Here is a 24885-nt window from a genome sequence, read left to right as displayed (position 1 = left end):
ACATTTACATTTTCTACTCAGTTTAGTTCAGTTCAGTCGCTCAGTCGTGTCCGACTCTTTGTGACCCCATGAATCACAGCACGCCAGGCCTACCTGTCCATCACCAACTCCTGGAGCTCACTCACACTCATGTCCATTGAGTCAGTGACGCCATCCAGCCATCTCATCCTCTGTCGTCCCCTTCTCCTCCTGCCCCCAATCCCTCCCAGCATCAGAGTCTTTTCCAATGAGTCAACACTTCCCATGAGGTGGCCAAAGTACTGGAGTTTCAGCTTTAGCATCATTCCTTCCAAAGAAATCCCAGGGCTGATCTCCTTCAAAATGGACTGGTTGGATCTCCTTGCAGTCCAAGGGACTCTCAAGTGTTCTCCAGCATCACAGTTCAAAAGCATCAATTCTTTGGCGCTCAGCCTTCTTCACAGTCCGACTCTCACATCCATACATGACCACTGGAAAAATCATAGCCTTGACTACACGAACCTTTGTTGGCAAAGTAATGTCTCTGCTTTTGAATATGCTATCTAGGTTGGTCATAACTTTCCTTCCAAGGAGTAAGCGTCTTTTAATTTCATGGCTGCAGTCACCATCTGTAGTGATTTTGGAGCCCCCCAAAATAAAGTCTGACACTGTTTCCACTGTTTCCTCATCTATTTCCCATGAAGTGATGGGACAGGATGCCATGATCTTTGTTTTCTGAATGTTGAGCTTTAAGTCAACTTTTTCACTCTCCTCTTTCACTTTCATCAAGAGGCTTTTTAGTTCCTCTTCACTTTTTGCCATAAAGGTGGTGTCATCTTCATATCTGAGGTTATTGATATTTCTCCCAGCAATCTTGATTCCAGCTTGGGTTTCTTCCAGTCCAGCATTTCTCACGATGTATTCTGCATATAAGTTAAATAAACAGGGTGACAATATACAGCCTTGACGTACTCCTTTTCCTATTTGGAACCAGTCTGTTGTTCCATGTCCAGTTCTAACTGTTGCTTCCTGACCTGCATACAAATTTCTCAAGAGGCAGGTCAGGTGGTCTGGTATTCCCATCTCTTTCAGAATTCCCCACAGTTTATTGTGATCAACACAGTCAAAGGCTTTGGCATAGTCAATAAAGCAGAAATAGATGTTTTTCTGGAACTCTTGCTTTTTCCATGATCCAGTGGATGTTGGCAATTTGATCTCTGGTTCCTCTGCCTTTTCTAAAACCAGCTTGAACATCAGGAAGTTCACAGTTCACATATTGCTGAAGCCTGGCTTGGAGAATTTTGAGCATTACTTTACTAGCATGTGAGATGAGTGCAACTGTGCGGTAGTTTGAGCATTCTTTGGCATTGACTTTCTTTGGGATTGGAATGAAAACTGACCTTTTCCAGTCCTGTGGCCACTGCCGAGTTTTCCAAATTTGCTGACATATTGAGTGCAGCACTTTCACAGCATCATGTTTCAGGATTTGAAATAGCTCAACTGGAATGCCATCACCTCCACTAGCTTTGTTCGTAGTGATGCTTTCTAAGGCCCACTTGACTTCACATTCCAGGGTGTCTGGCTCTAGGTCAGTGATCACACCATCGTGATTATCTGGGCTGTGAAGATCTTTTTTGTACAGTTCTTCTGTGTATTCTTGCCACCTCTTCTTGATATCTTCTGCTTCTGTTAGGTCCATTTCTGTCCTTTATCAAGCCCATCTTTGCATGAAATGTCCCCTTGGTATCTCTAATTTTCTTGAAGAGATCTCTAGTCTTTCCCATTCTGTTGTTTTCCTCTATTTCTTTGCATGGATCGCTGAAGAAGGCTTTCTTATCTCTTCTTGCTATTCTTTGAAACTCTGCATTCAGATGTTTATATCTTTCCTTTTCTCCTTTGCTTTTCACTTCTCTTCTTTTCACAGCTATTTGTAAGGCCTCCCCAGATAGCCACTTTGCTTTTTTGCATTTCTTTTCCACGGGGATGGTCTTGATCCCTGTCTCCTGTACAATGTCACGAACCTCCATCCATAGTTCATCAGGCACTCTATCAGATCTAGGCCCTTAAATCTATTTCTCACTTCCACTGTATAATCAAAAGGGATTTGATTTAGGTCATACCTGAATGGTCTAGTGGTTTTCCCTACTTTCTTCAATTTAAGTCTGAATTTGGCAATAAGGAGTTCATGATCTGAGCCACAGTCAGCTCCTGGTCTTGTTTTTGTTGACTGTATAGAGCTTCTCCATCGTTGGCTGCAAAGAATATAATCAATCTGATTTTGGTGTTGACAATCTGGTGATGTCCATGTATAGAGTCTTCTCTTGTGTTGTTGGAAGAGGGTGTTTGCTATGACCAGTGCATTTTCTTGGCAAAACTCTATTCGTCTTTTCCCTGCTTCATTCCATATTCCAAAGCCAAATTTGCCTGTTACTCCAGGTGTTTCTTGACTTCCTACTTTTGCATTCCAGTCCCCTATAATGAAAAGGACATCTTTTTTGGATGTTAGTTCTAAAAGGTCTTGTAGGTCTTCATAGAACCGTTCAACTTCAGCTTCTTCAGCGTTACTGGTTGAGGCATAGACTTGGATTACTGTGATATTGAATGGTTTGCCTTGGAAACGATTTTCACATTATCCAGTTGAATTTAACTTTTCTTGTAAAATCCTTCTTTATAAACTTTTTTTCCTGAACCCTACTTTGTATAATAATTATTGAGCCACATCAGCATTCTTTTTCTTAGAACAACTTTTTCAGGCTTTTATTTATATACTGTCTTTTTATATTAAACATGCACCACTTTTGTACTTTGGTTTTTATTTCTATTCCAAATTAAAATATTTTTTAAACAGATACCTTTTCTCTTTATGGACTGAGTGCATGGCCACTTGAAGCATAGAGACAGCTGTGCTGCTGCCCCAGGGAAATATTTCCTGCATGCCACTCTCCTCATCACTATACAAGGATGGAGGTGGAGGACAGCAGGGGCTGTGGGCCAGGAGATTACACTGGCTGCCTGGGGAGACTTTTCAGAGAAGGGGCACTGGGTCCCTCTAACTTGTGTTCCTCCCCTGTTGGCCCCCACTGCTTCCTGAGGACCTCAGGCTTCCCGCCTCCCCTGCCTTGGGCCGAGGCGGGTCAGGGTAAGATTGGCCTCAGGACTGCAGCTTCCTGGGACCCAGGGAGTTGTGAGTCCCAGTGCACTCAGAGCCCAAGTCTCATCTAATTGGCCATTTGTGGCCTCAAGTCCCAGGTGTGGCAGGTGGAGAGAATCCACAGGGTCCAGGCACCTCACAGACGATGGGACAAGATGTAGAGGGGCAGGTGAGCTGAGTTCATCCCCTTCTCTGCTTGCACCAAGCCCCAGAGCCCTCCTGCAGCCAGACTCTTGGTGGGAACCCAAGTGCCCCCTCCCACCCTTGGTTCACTGCACAGGAAGCCAGAGGCGGGAGAGGCAGGAGTCCTCAGTGTCCACTGGTCTTCATCAGCACAGACCTGGATCAGGAGCTTGGGAGGCCCTGGGAAAGCAGATCCTGGCTGTGTGCACTTGGGTGTGTCATGACCCTCACCTGGAAAAGGTAAGGTCAAGGCAGGCACCCATCAGGGCTGCAGGAGGGTAAGGGCAGCAGGGCTCTGTCCACAGTAAGCAGCCAGGGCTTGTTCTCAGCAGCTGGAGTGATGTCCTGCCTCCCTACCCCGACCTCAGCTTCAAGGTTGTGAAAGCAGTGCCTCTTTAGCCAGTGAATGAGTCCTCTGAGCAACTTGTTCAGTAGCAAGTTCTGATTCAACAGGTGTGTTTGACTGGAGCATCTGCATTTCTAACCAGCTCGCAGGTGGTGGTGATGCTCCTGGTCTCTGGACCACACTTTCAGTTAGGAGGGTTAGCGCCGACTGTTAGTACAGGCTATGTGCCACTGCAGAGAAGTGTCCAGCTGCTTTGACCTCATCAAGTGCATCCCTTAGGCTCGGATTAAAGGCTTCCTCATGTCACCAATGCCCATGGATGACCCTGGGTGACCTCAGCAGACTGGAGCCCCCTGCTTGTTTGTTGGTCAATAAAACAAACAAAGAGCCTGGCTTTGGAAATGGAAATTTCTCTTTGTTTTCAGCTTACCAGAAGGAGTCACTATTTTATCTTGCTAAGGGCTTGTCAAGAGAAATGGTCAAGTAATACTGAGCACAAAACCATAAACTCAGAATTGCCGGGGACCAGCCCCCACTGATCCAGGGTATTCGAAGCGGGGACTGCGTCGGCGACCTATTTATTTAAATATTTTATCAAAGATATAAAGAGTAATAGGATGAGGATAGCTCAGTAGGAAAATTCAGTGGAGAAAAGAGGCTGAGTAGCTTGGTTTACGCGGGAGACCAATAAAACTTCAAGACAAGAAGCTTGCACCACTTACGTAGGCCGCAGGCGTCCTTCCATTCTCCCGAAGGAGAGGAGACACTGAGGCCTCCCCAGTCGGACCTTAGAAGCCCAGGCATAATTAGTAAGCATGGTGGGTTCCGCGCTCCAGATGGAGACTCAGCCAGAATTTGGGAGAGAGAGCAACATGGGGAGACCAAGTTTCGGTGAACAAGGCCCGCACTTTATTTTCCAAAGTAGTTTTTATACCTTAAGTTGTGCATAGAGGATAGTGGGGGAAGGGGTGGAGTCATGCAGGGACAGCAGTTCCTGGTCCTAATCGAAGCCAGGCTTTCAAACTTATCATATGCAAAAGTTCAGGTGAATTACATCATCTTCTGGCCAGGAGGCCTGTTAACATTTTAAGAAACTTATCTTTCTCTAAAGGTGATTATTCCAAAGTCAGGCACCAGCCTCCAAAAAAGCATTGGACAAAGCTGCATTCCTATAGGGCAAAGGTGAGGCGGGCTCAATCAAGAAAAGAATTAACTCAAGGGTCCAAGGTTACAAACATTGAGGCTACTACTTACATTTCTATACACCCATTATATCAATCAATATACTGCCAAGGACACAGTAGGTAAGGGGTATGGGGACTTAGCAGCAAACATTGGCCCAATAAGTGAAAAACCCTTCTCAATACAATTTCTAATCAATCTTTTAACTACTCAAAAGAATCTGTGTTTAGACAGTTTAGAACATCTCCCTCTCACAGTTGGGAGGCTCTGAACAATCACATGTGGCAGAAAAAACCTATTCAGGCAGGCTAGAGGATTTCCAAAGGAGTTTGTAGGTTGAAACACTGTCACACCCAGGAATTATTAACTGGAGCTGTAAGCCAACTCTTTTTTCAGAGAGAGGTAGTGGGGGACAGCCCCCCATAAAGTCAGAGGTGTAGGTGAAAGCACAAAGCAGAAAGTAGGCAGACTCTGGTTTGGGGGGTAGATGCTCGAGAATTCCCAGGGAGACTCCTGAGGCTTGATCCTGCCTTTGCGTATGCCAAGCCTCCTTCCTCATGACCTTTGCCACGGGTGGAGCTCGCTCCCCGCACAGAATCTTTGAATTCACCACAGAAACACCTGCTTCTTGGGGTGTGGGGCTGAACAGGTGTACCACACTAGCCATCTGTCCCCACTACATGTGAATGATCCCTGCGGGGTGGGCAGCAGGGATCCATCAACTTAGTACCAACAGGATACAGTACAGACCCCCTTCCACCCCTCCACCCACGCCCCTGTCAGCACAGCAGCTCCATGAATCAACACGGTGGCCAACTTATATCTGTTGCACAGCCCTGCTCTGACCTTCTGAACGGTCTGTGCTGTGACAAAGGCAGGGAGCAGAAAGACCTCAGAGAATTCCAGAGAACAGACAGAAGCCCAGATCTCCATAGTTCCAAATGGAAGAGGCTGTTCTGAAGTGATTTGCAGAGCATGGAGTGTGAGTCGCCAGTGACAATGATAAGGAGGGCATGCCCGTCTCTTCAAAGTTGGACTGTTCCTTTTCCATGATTTGGCAAACATCTGCACATGGGCAGAAAGCCCCATGAGAACCTCAAGGGTGCAGAGAGCTTTGCAGATGAAATGCCACTGTGGTCCAGGCTCAGAGGCCATGGTTCTGAGATGGGTCTCAGAATCTGCAGGGGAGACAGACACAAAACACCTTCATTAGCCTGGTGATGGCGGGTCTTTGCTCTCCTTCCAGTTTGGCCTGGAGATGAAACCATCACTAGGTCAAGTCCTGGTGGGCCGGGCATCCTCAGTAAACGTTTCTGAAATCAAGGAATGATTTTATAAGGAACAGAAAGTATAGGATTAGCTATGGGAGCAGAGAGTGGAAATGGCAAAATTCAGGAGCATCCTTGAGGGGAGGAGAGCATTTACTTCAAAGGAGGAGATAGGGGGCTGCAACTCCATTCTTGCCCTGGAGACTCAGCTCTGTAACCCTCCTGGCACTCACCCCACCCCTGTGCTAACAACTCAGAGGGTTCCACAGAGTGAGTTCTCCACGCATATTTATGAATTTGTGAGTCACAGGCAATACTGCCCTTTCAGGTCAGCCTGAGCTCATCTGGAGGGAGAACTGGGCAGCTGGTGGCCTCTTGGTCAGTTGGCAGTGAGTCATCAAAGGGTCAAGACCATGTCACCCCACAGAAATGGAAACCTCTCAGTGATGCCTCTGCAGGAGTTTGTGCTGGATGGATTTGAAGGTGGTCTGCAGACCCAGGCCCTGCTCTTTGCTCTGTTCCTGGCCCTGTACATGGTGGCCGTCCTGGGGAACCTCACCATGATCGTGGTCATCACCCTGGATGCCCGTCTGCACTCCCCAATGTACTTCTTCCTCAAGAACCTCTCCTTCTTAGACTTGTGCTACTCATCTGTCATCTACCCCAAGGCCCTGGCCAACTTCCTGTCCTCCTCCAAGGTCATCACCTTTGCAGGTTGTGCCACCCAGTTCTTCTTCTTCTCCCTGCTAGCTACCTCTGAGACTCTCCTCTTGGCTGTGATGGCCTATGACCACTTCGTGGCCATCTGCAGCCCCCTGTGCTATCCCATCTCCATGTGCCCTTCGGTCTGTGCCCGCCTGGTGCTGGGCTCCTACTGTGGGGGCTGCCTCAACTCCATCCTGCAGACCAGCTTCACATTCAGCCTCCCATTCTGCAGCTCCAACCACATCGACCACTTCTTCTGTGATGTGCCTCCTATGATCCAGGTTGCCTGTGCTGAGACAACCCTCAATGAGCTGGTCTTGTTTGGAATCTGTGGCCTCATCATCGTGGGCACCACATTCGTGGTCCTCACCTCCTATGGCTACATCACAGTGACCATCCTGAGGATGCACTCAGGAGAAGGGAGACACAAGCTCTTCTCCACCTGCGGCTCCCACATGACAACCGTGTCCCTCTTTTATGGGACACTTTTTGTCATGTATGCCCAGCCGGGAGCTGTGGAGTCCATGGAGCAGGGCAAGGTGGTCTCTGTCTTCTACACCCTGGTCATCCCAATGCTCAACCCCCTTGTTTACAGTCTGAGAAACAAGGACGTGAAGGATGCTCTGCGGAGACTGGGGCAGAGACACACAGCCATGTGAAGGAGGGTGACCAGAGGGGGACATCCAGTATCCTGAGGGCTGGATGGAGAATTCAGAGACAGTGAACCATGAGGAGCCCCTCAAACCTCTTCCACTTCTGAATGGAATGGGATGTCTTGAGGACTCTGATCCATTTATTCAATCACATTGCTTGAAGGCATTTATGAAGCAGACATTCACTATGTGTGAGATGCAGAGATGGACAAGGATGCTCTGCAACCAGAATTCTCCATGTTGCAAGAAGGAGCAGTGACTCAAGTCACATGAAGACTGAATGAACAGGGCAGGAGGCAGGGGCGGGTCTTGTCCCCTTTGTGTATCATGGTTCTCTGGGTCATTCCATGGGTTTTGGTAGGAAAGAAGTCAGATATATGTGCATTGATCAAACTTGGAAGAAAAGGTGTTTGCATGCAACATACCTCCATCTCCTAACCCCGCCTGGGATGCAGGACTTCACCATCACCTGTTGGCAGGACATGACCGTCCACTGAGGGCCCTCCAGTTGACCTTTTTCAGCCCACTTTCAATACCACCAAAGAGATCTGTTCAAGATGATAATGGCCAAGGTGTTCCCCGTGGTCAGTAGGGGTGAGTAGGAATAGGCTTGGCTTCAGTGGCTCAGGGCTGACAAGCAGGGCCTGTCAGGGAGGAGCCAGGTCAGTGGTCTGGTGAACGTGGTGGTTCTACTTGAGGACAGAAGCACCCCTGGGCTCCTGCTCCATCACACCAAGGGCACGGATGACACTATTGTTAGGGAGGATGACCCCAGCCACAGCACCACCTTCCAAGTCACAGGATGGAAGACATGAAGCATAAACACATGTACAATTTTGATATATCTTCAGAAAAAATACTCAAATCATATCCATTCAGGGAGTTCACTACCACCCAGGTTGAGAATGAGAAATTCACCCAATTTTCACAAGATCTTCTCCCCTCATTCTATTCGTTGCCTACCAGGGTTAGCGGGAATCCTGCTTCTAACACACAGATTAGTTTTGCCTACTGTGAACATTCAGTGAATAGCATCATAGAATCATCCAGTTTATCTTGTGTGCCTTTTTTTTTTTTTTTTGGTTAACATATTTATGAGATTAACCCATGTGACTGCCCATAATAGTAGTTCTAATTTTTCATTACTACATAAGATTCCACCATATGAAAATATCATAATTTATCCATTCTACCACTGATGGCCATTCAAGTTTATTGAATTCAGTTCAATTCAGTTGCTCAGTTGTGTCCGACTCTTTGCAACCCCATGGACTGCAGCATGCCAGGCCTCCCTGTCCATCACCAACTCCCGGAGTTTACTCAAACTTATGTCCATGGAGTTGGTGATGCCATCCAACTATTTTATCCTTTGTCGTTCCCTTCTCCTCCCACCTTCAATCTTTCCCAGCATCAGGGTCTTTTCAAATGAGTCAGTTCTTCACATCAGGTGGTCAAAGGATTAGAGTTTCAGCTTCAGCATCAGTCCTTCCAATGAATATTCAGGACTGATTTCCTTTAGGATGAATTGGTTGGATCTCCTTGCTTCTACAAAATTTTTTACATGTCTTTTGCTATGAGTGAATTACTGTTGGCATTCTTAGGAGCTGAATGCTCTTGCTTTTGATTAACTCTACAGTTTTACCAAAATGGAAAAGCAATTTTCATCCCACAAATAGTGCATGAGAGTCCCTGTTGCTGTGCACCATCATGGACAAGCCATTTGTTGTTGTTAAGCCATTAAGTCATGCCCAGCTCTTTGAGGCCCCAGGGACTGCAACATGCCAGCCTTCCCTTTCCTTCACTATCTCCTGGAGTTTGCTCAAATTCATGTCCATTGAGTTAGTGATGCTATCTAACATGGACAAGCTTTATTGTCTATACAGTCCATGGAATTCTCCAGACCAGAATACTGGAGTGGATAGCTGTTCCCTTCTCCAGATCTTCCCAACCCAGGGAATCAAACCCAGGGCTCCCTCATTGCAGACAGTTTTTACCAGCTGAGCCCACAGGGAGGCCCACTGTCTAATGGGGACAAACCATATTGTCTGCTTTATCAATTTTAGCCTTTCTGCTGGGTATGTGGTCATATACCATTCCAACTTTCATTTTTATTTTTTAAATAAACAATTTTGAACATTAAAAAAAAAAACAGAAATAGATTCTCAGACATATGCAGGGGTTAATAGTCAGCTACCTATTGCTTTGGCTAAGCCATGAGAAAATCACCATGTGAAGTCCCTCAGTCGTGTCTGACTTTTTGAGACCCCGTGAACTGTAGCCTACCAAGCTCCTCTGTCCATGGGATTCTCCAGGCAAGAAAACTGGAGAGGGTTGCCATTTCCTTCTCCAGGGGATGTTCCTGACCCAGGGATTGAACCCGGGTCTCCCATATTGGAGGCAGATGCTTTAACCTCTGAGCCACCAGGGAAGCCCCTGGTGACTTTCTCAAGCCATGAGAAAATCACCATGGGAAAAGAATAAAAGCAAAATATAGCAGTAAGCATAACCCAAATAAAAGTACATCAGGTTGATCAGTTGGGGTTGTCATTCCCCGCTAAGCTAAGGAAAAACACATAGTGTGGACCTTGGAACGCCTGGTCAGCGCAAGTTCAGCACGCTGCTTCTGCACACACCATGTTTTCCCAAGGCATATGCGGGTCCATGACCTCCAGCCAGGTGATAGCCCTTGCACAAGAAAATAACAAGGACAGTTTAAAGTAATCAGTAAAATGGGAGACGTGGCCGAGGACACAGGCGGCCGACTCCATCGTAACACACAGATCCTTTCTGCTTGCCAAGACGCTAAATAAAAGTGATGTGGCTCCAAGGAGCAGGGCTCTGGACCCACGAGGTCTTGAGTTCCCCGGTCCCATCTTTAAAACTTTAATTCTGTCTCTAGTTGCTTTTTCCCAAACTGTGTGTCAACCACTTTCGATTCCTACCTGCTGTGCTGACCACAACAGACACAGAAAGGCTTATGGTCACCAGGGGGTAAGGGGTGAGGGACAAACTGGAAGACTGGGACTGATACATATGCATGACTATATGTGAAATAGACGACTAATAAGGACCTGCTGTACAGCACAGGGATCTATACTCCATACAGTGCAACGATCAGCACAGGTAAGAGTAACAACAGAGTGAGTATACGGATAACAGAATCATTGTGCTGTACACCCAAGGTAAAGTAACACAACATAGCTGAAACTAGCACCGTAGATGTAAATCAACTATACGCCAGTAAAATCTATAAAAACAAATTTTAGGCATTTGTGGCCTAAATATATTTCATAGTTACTTACACATAACAGGAGAGAAAAGAAATGTATATATTTTTGACAAAATTCAAAGTATAATAACAATTGAACACTGTCTTTTTGTAATACAAGTCTACCAATGAGAAAAGTTGCGATTCTTTTTAAGGAGGAAGTTTTCCCCTTCTCTAGTGGCTAATGAGCTAATATTTTCACATATTTAGCAGCAAACTGAATGCTCTTTCTGAGGAAGCATATATGTTTTGCCAGATTTTTTCTTTTTCACGAAGATCATAGAAATTCTTATTCTTGATATGAGCCCTTCGTTGGTTACATGAGTTCTGAATATCTTCTCTTACTTTGTGGTTTCTATATTTATACTTGTATTGACCTTTAAAATTATTTTTGATGAACAGAGGTTCTTAAATTTAATAAGATTATCAGGCACTTTTTCCATGGCTACTTCATTCTGCAGCATGTTTAAAGAAATATTGTCCATGCAAGATCCAAAAGTATCTCTTTTATGTTTCCTGGGGAACTTGTTTTCTGCTTAGTCTTTTATATTAGAACCTGTAATTCACATGTTATTAAATTTGTGGGGGGTTTTATATAGGAATGGCTTTATTTTTTCATATGGTTATCCCACGGACCACTTTTTAAATGTTTCTCCCCCACTGCTGTATACTGTCATCTTTATCATAAACCAAGTGCCTCTGCATATGTGGGTCTGTTTCTAGGGCTTCCTTGGTGGCTTAGAGGGTAAAGCATCTGCCTACAATGCAGGAGACCCGGGTTCAATTCCTGAGTCAGGAAGATCCCCTGGAGAAGGCAATGGCACCCCACTCCAGAACTCTTGCCTGGAAAATCCCATGGACGGAGGAGCCTGGAAGGCTGCAGTCCACGGGGTCGCAAAGAGTCAGACACGACTGAGCGACTTCACTTCACTTCACTTCTACGTCTTATTCTGCTATTTGTTTATTCTCATGCTATTGTAGATCATATTATTAAATATTTAAAAAGTAAAATATAATATAAATCCCTAGGCATATATGAATAAATGTAACAAATGATACACACTACCTTTAGAAATAAAATTGTAACTGTTACTGAAAGACACAAAAGGAGTACTGAGTAAATGCCCAGCTACACCACAACCTCGCTGCGTGGTGCCCGAGCATCCTGACGGTGTGAAAGCTGTTCTACTGCAGAGGAAAGGATGAGAGACAGAGGGGAGAGAGAGACAAAGAGGTCAAAGGAGAAGCTACAGCCTTTACATTACATAACTAACCTATTCTTGGGAGAATCACAGCATCACTTCTGCCATGTTCTACTCCTTAGAAGGAAGTAACAGAGTCCTCGAGGGAGAGACCCAAACAGCAGCGTGAGACAGGAGGCAGAGGCCTCAGGCCACCCTGGCAGTCACCAGCCCACCACACAAATCATGGACTGGAAGGAAAAAACTAAACATATCAAATATTGCTGTTGTCATTTAGTTGCTAAGGCCAAGTCATATCCGACTCTTTTGTGACCCCATAGACTGTAGCCCATCAGGCTCCTCTGTCCATGGGATCCTCCAGGCAAGAATTCTGGAGTGGGTTGCCATTCCTTTCTCCAGGGGATCTTCCTGACCCAGATATCAAACGCACATCTCTGGCATCTCCTGCGAGAGAAGGCAATGGCACCCCACTCCAGTACTCTTGCCTGGAAAATCCCATGGGTGGAGAAGCCTGGTAGGCTGCAGTCCCTGGGGTCGCTAAGAGTCAGACACGACTGAGCGACTTCACTTTCACTTTCCACTTTCATGCATTGGAGAAGGAAATGGCAACCCACTCCAGTGTTCTTGCCTGGAGAATCCCACGGACGGAGAAGCCTGGTAGGCTGCAGTCAGGGGGGTCGCACAGAGTTGGACACGACTGAAGTGACTTAGCAGCAGCAGCTGGCATCTCCTGCATTGCCAGGTGGATTCTTTACTGCTGAGCCACTGTGGAAGCTAAGAAAAAAAAACAGAAAAAAATAAAAAGGACAAAAATTACTAATATCACAAATTAGAAAAAGAATGTAGCTACAGATACCATGGACAACAAAAGGATAATATAGTTCATCTGGACCATTTTTCTAGATTCCACAAGCATGTTAATATATGTTTGTTTCTCTCTTTCTGACTCACTTTACTCTGTATGACAGATTCTAGGTCCATCCACATCTCACAAATTGCCTGATCTCATTCCTTTTAGTGGCTGCATAATATCCCATTGTATTTTGTACCACATGGAAACAGTGAGAGACTTTATTTCCTTGGGCTCCAAAATCACTGCAGATGGTGACTGAAGCCATGAAATTAAAAGACGTTTGATCTTTGGAAAAGCTATAACCAACCTAGACAGCATATTCAAAAGGAGAGACATTACTTTGCCAGCAAACGTGCATCTAGTCAAAGCCATGATTTTTCCAGTGGTCATGTATGGATGTGAGAGTTGGACCATAAAGAATGCTGAGTGTCGAAGAACTGATGCTTTTGAACTGCGGTGTTGTAGAAAACTCTTGAGAGTATCTTGGATTGCATGGAAATCAAACCAGTCAATACTAAAGGAAATCAGTCCTGAATATTCATTGGAAGGGCTGATGCCGAAACTCCAATCCTTTGGCCACCTGATGCAAAGAACTGAGTCGTTGGAAAAGACCCTGATGCTGGGAAACATTGAAGGCAGGAGGAAAACGAACAACAGTAGTTGAGATGGTTGGATGACATCACCAACTTAATGGACATGAGTTTACAAGCAAGCTCCGGGAGTTGGTGGTGGACAGGGAAGCCTGGCGTGCTGCAGTCCGTGGGGTCACAAAGAGTTGGACAAGACTGAGTGACTGAACTCACTGACCACATCTTCTTTATCCATTCATCTTCAAGAACAGACACAGATGCAAAGAGTGGACATGTGGGTACCAGTGGGGGAACGAGAGGGTGGGATGAATCTGGACATTAGGATTGACATATACACACTACGATGTGTACAACAGATGGCTAGTGGGAGCCCGCAACAAAGCACTGGGAGCCCCGCTCGGTGCTCCTGTGTTGACCTAGAGGAGTGGGATGGGGCAGGGAGGAAGGGAGGTCCAAGAGGGAGGAGACATGTGTATACACAGACGACTTGCTTCACTATGTACCAGAAACTAACCCAACATTGTAAAGTAACTCTATTCCAATAAAAAAGCTAAAAAAAGAAAAACATAAAAGGATAATGAAATAATACTAAAACTCTATGCCCAATAATTTGATAACTTAGATGAAATGGACTAATTTCTTGAAAGACACAGTCTGTCAAAATTCACACAAGAAGAAATTGACAATCTTGTTATGGCTGTATCTTTTCAAGAAACTGAAGACAGTAGTGAATAGCCTTCCAAAACAGAAAACCCCAATCCCAGATGGGAATCGGGTGGGTCCTACCAGATGCTGAAGAAATTATGCCCGTTCTCTAGCACTTCTTTCCGAGGACAGAAGCAGAGGGAATAACTCCCAGCTCATTCTACGAGGCCAGTGTTCTCCTAATACCGAAACCAAACGCAGACATCACCTATGAATAGGGGGCAAATTTCAGGGCCTAACACAGAGTCTTTAAAAAAGAAAAAGTAACAAGAGCTATCCTGTAGAGTGGTTGTAGGATGAGTGATAAAATGAGGTAAAGACCTGAGCAGGGAGCCCCCCACCCCACAATCCACAGTAAAGCAGAGCCAGCCCTGACCCAGGCTCACAGCCTGCTCTGCGAGGCGGGTGTGTTGACTACACACTTTGGGCCTATTAACCACGATGCGTGAAGAACACAGTTCACGCTGCAGTGAAGTCACCTGGGCGTGGAGGCGGGCCAGGGCAGGGGTGGGGGGCACTTGATCGATTGACGCGTGAGTTTTCACTCTAGTCAGTGGGAAAGGAACGTTGCTCCGTCACCCCGCTGTGTGTTGAGCATCAGCTCAGATGCTCAGAGGCCAAGTGCGTGTCTCTGTGCAAATCTCCCCTTCCCGTCTCTTGCCAACATTTGCTTAGGTTGTCTGCGTTTTACTGTTGGCTTGTAGGAGCTCTTCATATATTCTGAATGAGCCCTTTGCTAGGACCTGTACTGCAATGCTCCCCCATCTACAGCTTGGCTGTTCCTCAATGCTATCTTTTGCTGAGAAGAAACTGAGCTGGGTGTCTTTATATCCCTCATTTGTGTAGATGAGAAACAGGGAGGCAGGAGTATTAACCAGTTTCCTCCAGCTCCCATGTCTTAGAGGGCAGAACCAGGGCCCCTGCCTAATGTCTAAAGTAGGAACACTCCATGGCTCTGGGACGAAGCCCACTCCACCCCACTTGGAGGGCCAGCTCGGGGAGGGCTTGTCACCTCCATGAGCCTCGGTGTATTTACCAGCAACTGAATAATACGTGACCCTCCTCTCTGGAACATTCAGAGGACTTGGTGGAATATAAATGCTGTGCTCAAAGCTGGCTCTCAATGAAAGGCATCTTTGGGGCATTATTATGATCATCAGCAAGATACTAAGTAAAGAAAAAAATCCAGCCAACTGCTTCAAATGTCGTTTCATGGCACGTTGGTGGTTTTCCTGTCTCAGCAAGGACTCCAGCAGGTTCCTTCAACATTTACTTAACTGCTCTGGACACAGCTGGAGACAGAACTGAGCCCTCCAAGTGACAGAAAAATTGTCTCAGCAAAATAAATGCTAAAGTTGAGTCAAAGGAAATTAAAAAAAAAAAAAAGAAACAAGCAAAACCCACAGCACTGGCCAAGGGCTGCTGGCTGGCGCCATCTCCTGGGTCCCCACACAGGCGCCTTCCTGCAGGAAGCCTCCACCTGCCTGCAGACCCCAAGTGCCCTTGAGGGGTACAGAGTCAGCTCTGTGCTGTCAGGACGCAAGCCAGTTCTCAGCGGAGCAGAAAATACTGCAGTGCAGGGCAGACTCCCGCTGAACACACGCCCCAGCGCTGTGTCTCTCCAGGCTCCAGGCTCAGGGATCCAGCCGGGAAATCAGTCCCTCCTTAACAGCTACTGGTCCTTGACGACAAAGACCAGGCCTTCGGGCTCCACTTCAGCTGCAGAACTGGAACCAGCCTGGGGCAGATGCAGGAGACGGGAGGAAAAGCCTCCTGAGCGCTGCCCTCCACCCCCGTGCCCCTCATGGCTTGGAGCCCCCTCTCCTTCCCTGATGGCCACCCACTCTCCCACCTCGAGGCCCTACACACACCTGGGCCGCTCTCCTGCCCTCTCCTAAGGCCTCTTCTCCCACTCACCTCAAAGTCTCGGTTCCCCACAAGTTCCTCTTCCAGAAAGGGAGGCCCCTGACTGCCTGACCCCACACCTGCCCCCAAACCCCCCCCCACCTGCCCCACAACTCCCCACACTTGCTCCCACACCTGCCCCCACAAACCCCACACCTGCCCCCACACCTGTACACTGAGTTTTCAAGGGCTCCTCATTTATTGCCCTTCCCCTCAGGGCTGGGAGCGCCGTCTTTTCTGAAACATTCACACACACACGTATGTCATCACAGCCTGCAGGCCAAGCTGGGCGCACAGGAGGAGGTGTCCCTACACATGTGCATCTGTTATTGTTTAGTCACTAGGCTGTCTCTGATTCTTTTCTGACCCCATGGACTACTGCCCTCCAGGCTCCTCTGTCCATGGGATTTCCCAGGCAAGAATACTGGAGTGGGCTGCCATTTCCTTCTCCAGGGGATCTTTCAAACCCATGTCTCTTGAATTGGCAGGTGGATTCTTCACCACTGAGCCATCAGGGAAGCCCCTGCACACATCCATGGAAGTGTTAGTTGCTCAGTGATGTCTTTGTGACACCATGGACTGTAGCCTCTGTCCATGGGATTCTCCAGACAAGAACACTGGAGTGGGTAGCTGTTCCCTTCTCCAGGGGATCTTCCCAACCCTGGGATTGAACCCTGGTCTCCTGCACTACAGGCAGATTCTTTACCGTCTGAGCCACAGGGACCCCTGCACACATGCATCAGCTCAGTTCAGTTGCTCAGTCGTGTCCGACTCTTTGCGATCCCATGAATCAGCACGCCAAGCCTCCCTGTCCATCACCAACTCCCAGAGTTCACTCAGACTCACATCCATCGAGTCAGTGATGCCATCCAGCCATCTCATCCTCTGTCGTCCCCTTCTCCTCCTGCCCCCAATCCCTCCCAGCATCAGAGTCTTTTCCAGTGAGTCAACTCTTCGCATGAGGTGGCCAAAGTACTGGAGTTTCAGCTTTAGCATCATTCCTTCCAAAGAAATCCCAGGGCTGATCTCCTTCAGAATGGACTGGTTGGATCTCCTTGCAGTCCAAGGGACTCTCAAGAGTCTTCTCCAACACCACAGTTCAAAAGCATCAATTCTTCGGTGCTCAGCTTTCTTCACAGTCCAACTCTCACATCCATACATGACCACTGGAAAAACCATAGCCTTGACTAGATGGACCTTTAATGGCAAAGTAATGTCTCTGCTTTTCAATATGCTATCTAGGTTGGTCATAACTTTCCTTCCAAGGAGTAAGCATCTTTTAATTTCATGGCCGCAGTCACCATCTGCAGTGATTTTGGAGCCCAAAAAAATAAAGTCTGACACTGTTTCCACTGTTTCCCCATCTATTTCCCATGAATTGATGGGACCAGATGCCATGATCTTTGTTTTCTGAATGTTGAGCTTTAAGTCAACTTTTTCACTCTCCTCTTTCACTTTCATCAAGAGGCTTTTTAGTTCTTCTTCACTTTCTGCCGTAAGGGTGGTATCATCTGCATATCTGAGGTTATTGAATATGCTGTCTAGGTTGGTCATAAGTTTCCTGCCAAGGAGTAAGCATCTTTTAATTTCATGGCTGCAGTCACCATCTGCAGTGATTTTGGAGCCCCAAAAAATAGTCTGTACGTCAGATGAACAGGTATAAACATGCCAGGTAACAGCCCCTCTCCTGCCTCTCAGCCTCCCCACCCACAGGGGCCCATGTAATGCCCCCCAGGCCCAAGGCCACTCTGTAGGGGACGCAGGGCTCCCCGAGGCGTGCCTGCACCATCACTTCCTCATCGTGATCATTCAGTCTCGATATTGTTTCCCAGAGGAAAAACACTAGAATCAACATCGTGTCTGGGTTCTGCTGGGTCTCTCCAGTCTTCATCACTGTCACTGCATCTCTTCCAAAGAGACCACGGTTCCCCTAGTCCCACCCAACCCCCGCCGGCATGGGACCCCTCATCACAAAGCCTCTGCCCTCCAGCAAGCAAAGTGGCATCCTGCTGCCTCAGCGGACGTTTCGCCGACTTCCTGTGACCCTGAGCACCTCTAAGTGCTCCCTGGCCGTCTGAGTTGGTTCTTCTGCAAACTGGCGTCTCGGTGCCCATCAATCTCCAGTGCGTGCCTCCTTGGTACCAGTCTATAAACATTCTCTGCGTCAGCAAATGTTAACAGTCCAGCCCTTTGGGACCCAGGCTTCCTGTCTTCCTTCTTAATATGCTGAGTGTCTCCTGGCTTTGTTTTTGGTCTCGGTGAGAGAATGCAGCCCTTGACCAAGGGCTGGCACCCCTCTGCCCCCCAAGCGCTGGGTGACCTGGGGCCAAGTCACGTGTGCGACAAGAAGACCACGTTTCCACAGGACAGGAGCTCCGGGGGAGGAGCCCTGGCCTCTGGCCTCTCGAAGGACAAAAGGGCTCTTCATTTCAGCACCTTTTTCTCATCTTGACATCAAGCAGAACTCACAGCCCTCAATTTCCTGAAGTCAGTAATGCTGCTTCCTGACAGTGTCATTTGCTTTGGAAGTGTCCCTAACCCAGCTGCTCGCATGTATGGAGGCCAGCCTCCTCTCCCGGCAGTCTCCTGAGCCCTGATAAAGAGCACGTAAGCCCCTTTCCATTCAAACAAGCGGCCGGGGCAGAGGCTGAGGGACAAATGTTTTCCCTCTACCCAGGAAGACCGAGAACTGTAAGGGCAGGGAGAGCAGATGGTTCTTCCAAAGGCCTCCACTAGTCTTCACAGTTCAGAGCATTAAAACAGCTCTTTCTCCAACTTCTTCCCCAAACCCAAATTCCCCAGAGCTCAACCCCAATAACCCACGTGCTTGTTCACGTGGTTTTGACAGGCTCCCTGCATTAGGAGCTCTCACTTCCAAGAACCTGCAATTCAACAAGGATCCAGACACCCCACCTTAGCAGACAATACTCTCCAAGTCCTCGCCATGGCCACGAGCGGGGATCCTCCTCCCAGCACCTCCCCTTGTCCGAAAGGGCCTTCCCAATCCTGAGGCCTGAATGGGTGCAGCCCTCACAGCTCACAGACCAAACCGCGGCCACTGCTGATGGCCAAATGCCCCGTCCTTCCCCACAGAGCCTTCCGGGCCTGCTCCAAGGAGCCCACTGAGTAAAGCGGACTGCCCAGTATGTGACCTCAAAAACAGACCCCGAGATACCTCTCCCTGGAGTCAGGCCGTGCAGCTCCTGCTGGAAGCCCTGCCGTTAGAGTCTAATGTGGAAGCAGCCTGGGGTCCCAGGGCAGGGCCTCCCGTGATGGGGTCCCCAGGCCCTCCTAACCTGGCCTTTACTGGGATGCTGCCCTCATGTTGGCCCCTTGAGCTGCCCTGGACAACTGGTCCTCCCTGCCGGGGGCCGAGCTCCACCAGGAGGGGCATGCAAAGAGCAGAAGCCCACTCGGCACTCACGAGATGATGATTCTCAGTAAACACGGCTCTTTCACAGCCAGGCCGTCAGGCTGCTCCATTTGGTGGTTCTCACAGTGAGAAGGGACAGCCTGACTCATCCACTAAGCGGCTCTGCTCTGCTCGGAGCTATGGGAACCACCAAGTCGTGTGCCCTGGGTTGTTCCTGATCAAAGACACATTCCTCAAGACTGATGTGAGATCCGAGTGTTCACAGCCATTATCAGCTGCTGAGATGGACCAGTAAGAAACTGCCCCCAGAGACACTAGGCTCTCCTCTGAAATGGACTGAGGCACACATTTCTCAGGTGGGAGGCGTCTCCTTCAGTCATCACCAAGCTGCCTGTTTCCTCAAGCCTCAGGTCTGGGGGCAGCAGCTGCTCTGATGTCAGAGCCGAACACGAGGCCCACCGGGGGAGCCCACGGGACAGGAGCAGGGTCTCACAGGGTCTCACACAAGCACCACCTCAGCAACTGTGAGCTGTCAGAATCACTCAAGGTCATAACGCAAAAAGCACAGTGTGTGTTTCTATGAGGAGATCTGCTTCTCTTAGCATGGAACACACACAGGGGCATACATACGCAGATGTCCAGGGACTGTAACATTCACTCAAAATGCAAGAATCAAAGTTACCCTGTAAGTAATAACATCACTTTATTTTAACTGAAGTTAAGGACAAAAGCTGGCCACATTCAGAGTTTAACAGGCCTCCTCCAGATGGTTAAAACCTTCTTCTCTTTCTTGGCTAACCATCTCCTAAATTCTAGCAATTCCCACAAGTTCTCTGGAACCACATGAAACTGTCCTTTAAGGAGCCCCACCACACCACCACATGGCGAAGCTCAGCCAGACGCACCGCTGGACACACCTCACTGGATATCATCATCGTCAAAGAGATCTTCAAAATCTACAAAATGAATAAAACCACAAATTGATGGTCACACAAGGTCAATAACAGAGAACATAACATAAAGGGGTTATGCGGTCGTTCAAAACCAGAGAGAAAACAGAAGACAATCTGATAAATGACTTTCCCGTGACGGGTTCCCAACTTTACCCAACCAGGGCTGACGCAGCCCAAGAAGACAGCGGTCCAGCGGGCACCTTTAGTTTTGTTTCCATTTAGACGACAACCTCGAGAAAACACGCGGTGTGCTCTGGACTCTGTGGGCGACCCTCACAGCCAGGACTGTGCAGGGCAGAGCCCGCACCTGTGAGCACGGCCAGGCCCCACTCATGTTGACGCTGCGTGGAGGTGAAGGGGCGGCTGGCGGAAGCCCCCGGAGGCTCGCAGCCTGAGAGTGGAAATGCTGGGGCCGGGGTGGGGAGGGGGGTGCGGGGCGGGGGGGTGGGTGGGAGGAAGGTGGTGGAGGGACGGAGCGCTGTGAGAACTCAGAGCCCGTGAGACTCCCGTTAAAAGGGTTGGACCTATAGTTAGCTTGAAAATCACAACCCGAGCCCATTCCCACTGGAAGAAACGCCGCAAAATCAGGGTGCACTGCATCTGCCGGGGTAAAACCTCGTTCAGGGTTCTTTTGCCCTTCTGTGTACTTCTGTGTAAATTCTCTAAACTTCCACCACGGGTGTTACTCTCACAACGAGGGAAAAAGCACTACCATCCCACTCACGCACCATGCACTGAGGATGTGCAGAGTAACGGACCAGCGAGAGGGCCACCAGGCCCCACGCAGCTGCTTTCCGGGACGGCGGCGCCAGGCACCCCCACCCCCTGCAGGTGCCGCCTCCTGAGACCCAGCCTGGAGGCGCCCCTGGAGGCACCGTGCCACCCATCAGGCTCCCATCGTGGAGCTGTCTCGGCCCGCCCCTTCTCGAAGACGCTCCTGTTTTGTAAGACGTGAGTGAAGACAGCGGGCCCGGTTCAGGGCTAGAACCCACTGCCTCGGGGACAAGAGACCATCAAAGCCGTCTGTTCGGTGAGTGAAAAGGGCTCAGGACAAGCCCCTCCACAGGCCACTGGGCTTCCTGGCAGGGAAACGCCTCCCACATGCTGGGCCGTCACAACCTGCCAGGCAGCATGCCCGAGCCAAGCTCGAGCTCCTTCCCTTTTCCGAGGAATTGGCCTCTGCGGGAGAAAGGCCCTCATCCGCTCTTGTGCTCATCGGGCAAGGCGGCCTGGGTCCCTCCCACAGAGCTTCTGTCAGAACTAAAGAGCTGCTGTCCAAAATCCGTGAACGTGAACCCTAGATACAGCCAACTGCCTCTAAGCCCCCAGGCTGGCAGAGGAGGAGTGAGGTTGGGTCGTGCCGGGTTGGCGAGCACACACTCCTGCCCGGGTGAGGCTCACGAGTGACTCTGGAGAACACTCAGACCTCTGCACCCCGTGCCCCCACACCCACTCCCCTAAAGAACTTAAATGCTACTCAGTTCCAGGGGCCCAAATGTCACCTCCTGTCCTCATAACACAGCCTGGCTTTTCTGTTCAGCCAACGGGGGCCTGAACAGAACAGAGAAAATGGGCTCAGGTTTGAGAGGGGTCTGGGGCCAGCAAAAACCAACAGGGCAAGATAAAATCCTAGCTGCCACTGACCAGTGACCAAAGTTCTTTGTAGTCACAGGCACCCTGCATGAAAGAAAGTGATGAGAGAGAAAACACCACTGAACTCTCCTGAGAGAGCGGTCTTGTGTTTCTACTTACGATTTAACCCTCGGTAAGGATTAATAAATCTGTAGGAACAATGCCCTAAGAAATCGGAAGGGAACAAGAAAATACCCCCTCAAACGTGGATGAAGACTTCCTATAAAGTTCGTTTTTCACTGTTATTTCGTAAAACTCCACCCATGTTCCTCAAACTAGCACCGAACTCGAACACGAACAGCTGCTGGTCTCAGAGAAGAGGCACAGGGGGAGCAAGAGGGCACTGTTGCTCCGCACAGGCATTGGGGATGAGCACCCGGGCGAAAGGAGGAGCCCAGAGCACAGCCGTCAGGAGCGCGGAGAGAGCCTGGTGGGCAGACGCTGCCACAGTCTTGGGCTCAGATTCCACGCGGGACAGGAGCTCCTCTCCCTCCTGAAAAACAGGGTAGCCCATTTCCCACAGCTGCACCGCAGTCCAAGAACGACAGAGAACCTGGCCACAACCCACGTCACTCATCTCTTGAAGCTGCTCCACCCCATAACCTGCAAAAGAAACATCGGCTGAAATAGGCAAGCCAATGCCGGCATCCTTACCATTAAAAAAGTCTGCGTGAACTGCCTTTTCATTGGCTGCCAAGTCCATCAGGAGCCCGGTGCTGCCTCCTGCCTGGTTGGGGGAAGGAAAGGTTATGTCAGCGGGGTGTTCAGAGAGAATGAAGGTAAGTGCCTCACAGGCTCCATACCACTTCTGGGCAGAAAGTGTCCAGGTCAGGGACCAAATTCAGTCCAGGGAAGGAAGTGGCTGGAGCAGGGGGGAGGCAGGCAGCATTTGGAGGAATGACGGGAAGGTCCCCTCAGGTCTTGGGGTCCTAGGCTCCTCCATGCCTTTTACAGAGAATCCTGCCTGGACGGCAGCTCTCCTGCACACACCACGGGAGGGGGCTCCTGTCCCCACTGGCCTGGCCACAGAGGCCCCACTGAGCCCACCGATCCCTCTGCTCTCCATGCCCCCTGCTTCTTCTGAGAATTAAGCCGTTTCCCCTGAGAAACTGACCTGCTGACCTGGGGTTCTTCTGGTGGGGGTTCTATCACCGGCCACCCCTCAGCGTGGGCAGTAAAACAATGTCAGTACCAAAGCTGGGCGGTGTCATGAGGACTCTGAGCCTCTCAGGTCACGTGGGGACACGACAGCAGAGGCCTCTGGGGGCGGCACCCTGGTCCCTCTGCACCCTGACTCCCAGCACCCCCCAGGCTGTCTGTCCACCTCTTCCGGCTCAGACAGCTGAGCACCTCCTGAGTTCCCCATAGAGCTGCGGGCGGCTGCTCTCAGCAACCAGGGTTCTCAGAGGCCTCCCTTCTCTCCTCAGTGAGCTAGCCCCACCCCCCACCCTGCACACCACTGGAAGCCCTGCAGTGACAGCGGTGTGGACTTGGCCCCTGGAGGCCTGGCCTTCATTCACACCCTCTTCTGGCTTCCTGTTCCTCGGTTCACACCACCCCACTCTCTCTGCCCATCTGCGGAGCCCACCACCCCCACAGTAGAGCCTTCCAGGGACCCCACACCTGCCTAAGGCAGCGCCTGGAGTGAGAGCTGAGAAGCAGGGTTAGCGGAAGCGCGACAGCCTCCTGGAGTTGGGTATGGAGAGCCCACCCATCCCAGGACAGCGGGGAGCAATTCAAGGTCTGGTGCCCTCTGCCCGCGCCCCCATCTCCCCCCACCTCCCGGCTTCATCCCCCGCTCTCCCTTAGGCACCTAAAGGTCTGGCCCGCACGTTAAACCGTATGACCGTGCCTTCCCTTAGACGCCCTCCCCCGTCCCCATGCCACCCAGCACGGCCTCCGGCATCTGGCTGCAGTCAGCTGCACTCCTAAGGCTTTGCTGGCCCACCCCCCTAAGCCGTGGGAGGGCTTCTAACAACCTGCACCGCCAACCTCCCCATACACTGGGGCTGGCAATGACTCTCTCCGTAGCTATCTCCAGGAGCACGCAGGCTGGGGCTGTCCCCCCGCCCCGGGCTGTAAGAAAGAGAAACGGAGGCCCTGACCCTGGGGAGCTGGCCTGACACTTGGAGACCACGGAACACCAGCACCACAGGAGCCTCCTGTAACCCACTGGAGCAGGGGAGGACCGGGCACGGCGCTGCGCACGGCCCCCACAAACGGCCCTCTCCCCGCTCCCCGGCGGGTGCCCGCCTCCCTCCCGAGCCCCGCCGTCAGCCGGGCCCTCGCCTCCCCGCCTCCCAGACGTGGGCTCGCCCCCGCCGCCCGGCAGCACGCCCTCCAGAGCGGGGCCCACACCCAGGGGTGCCCTCCAGGCGGCGGGCACCGACGCTCGCCTCAGCACCGGCCGCCTTCCACAGGCTTCCCAGGGGCCCAGCGCTAAGGCAGGCACCGCGGGGAGGGCGAGCGCGGGGCCCTGCGGGCCGCTGCCTTCTCTCGGCCCGGACCCGAAGCGCGCCCGAGAGCTGGACGTGGAGCCGCTCCTGCCCGGCCCGGCGCGGCCCGCCTCACCTCGTCCAGGTCCACATACGGCCCGGCGCCCTCGGGAAACATCTCGTCCACCGCCGGCTTCATCTCCTCACACAGTCCCAGCTTTCCTGGCTCACTTCCGGCCCGCTGACTGCCTCTTCCGGTGCGTGCCCCGTCGTGGCAAGTCTAGACGCTGGAGGGCGGCCGACTCTATGGTTCCCCCTCCCCATCACCACCAACACCATTTGGCGAGTCTAGACTCCGGAGGACCTTCAACTCTATGGTCCCCTCCTACATTCGTCTTGATTAGGGCCGGTTGCGGGGAGGACAGTCCTGGTCTGGCCTGGGGTGGACAGGGTCTTGGCTGCCTGTCAGCACGTAAGAGAAGCTGCTTGATGACTTCACGGTGGCCTGCCACCACAGTCAGTT

General features: G+C 50.3%; 2 protein-coding genes and 1 long non-coding RNA gene across 3 annotated transcripts; 1 reads left to right on the top strand and 2 right to left on the bottom strand.

Annotated features, from left to right (window-relative positions):
* Positions 1-4524: 4524 nt before the first annotated feature.
* LOC147374814 (uncharacterized) lies at positions 4525-8233 on the bottom strand. The gene is made up of 2 exons (XR_015154598.1): positions 7872-8233; positions 4525-6133 (listed from the first exon to the last, which is right to left on the bottom strand). It is a non-coding gene; the product is annotated as an uncharacterized LOC147374814 (long non-coding RNA).
* LOC147374813 (olfactory receptor 9S13-like) lies at positions 5300-8850 on the top strand. The gene has a single exon (XM_086375210.1). It carries the CDS (start codon positions 6502-6504, stop codon positions 7450-7452), a length of 951 nt encoding a protein of 316 aa, XP_086231336.1. The 5' UTR covers positions 5300-6501; the 3' UTR covers positions 7453-8850.
* An 11178-nt stretch (positions 8851-20028) lies between these two features.
* COPS9 (COP9 signalosome subunit 9) lies at positions 20029-24591 on the bottom strand. Its single transcript, XM_086375196.1, has 3 exons — positions 24499-24591; positions 22582-22654; positions 20029-20298 (listed from the first exon to the last, which is right to left on the bottom strand). The coding sequence occupies exons 1-3, from the start codon at positions 24559-24561 to the stop codon at positions 20261-20263; spliced, it is 174 nt and encodes a 57-aa protein (XP_086231322.1). The 5' UTR covers positions 24562-24591; the 3' UTR covers positions 20029-20260.
* Between the last annotated feature and the right edge of the window lie 294 nt (positions 24592-24885).

The sequence above is a fragment of the Bos grunniens genome, chromosome 3, assembly GCF_055505025.1.
Source record: "Bos grunniens cultivar Pamir isolate PY7600 chromosome 3, Bosgru_T2T1.0, whole genome shotgun sequence".
In the NCBI taxonomy this organism is placed as follows: Eukaryota; Metazoa; Chordata; class Mammalia; order Artiodactyla; family Bovidae; genus Bos; species Bos grunniens.
The sequence above is the reverse complement of the archived record's forward strand: the minus strand, read 5'-3'. Positions and strand labels throughout refer to the sequence as shown.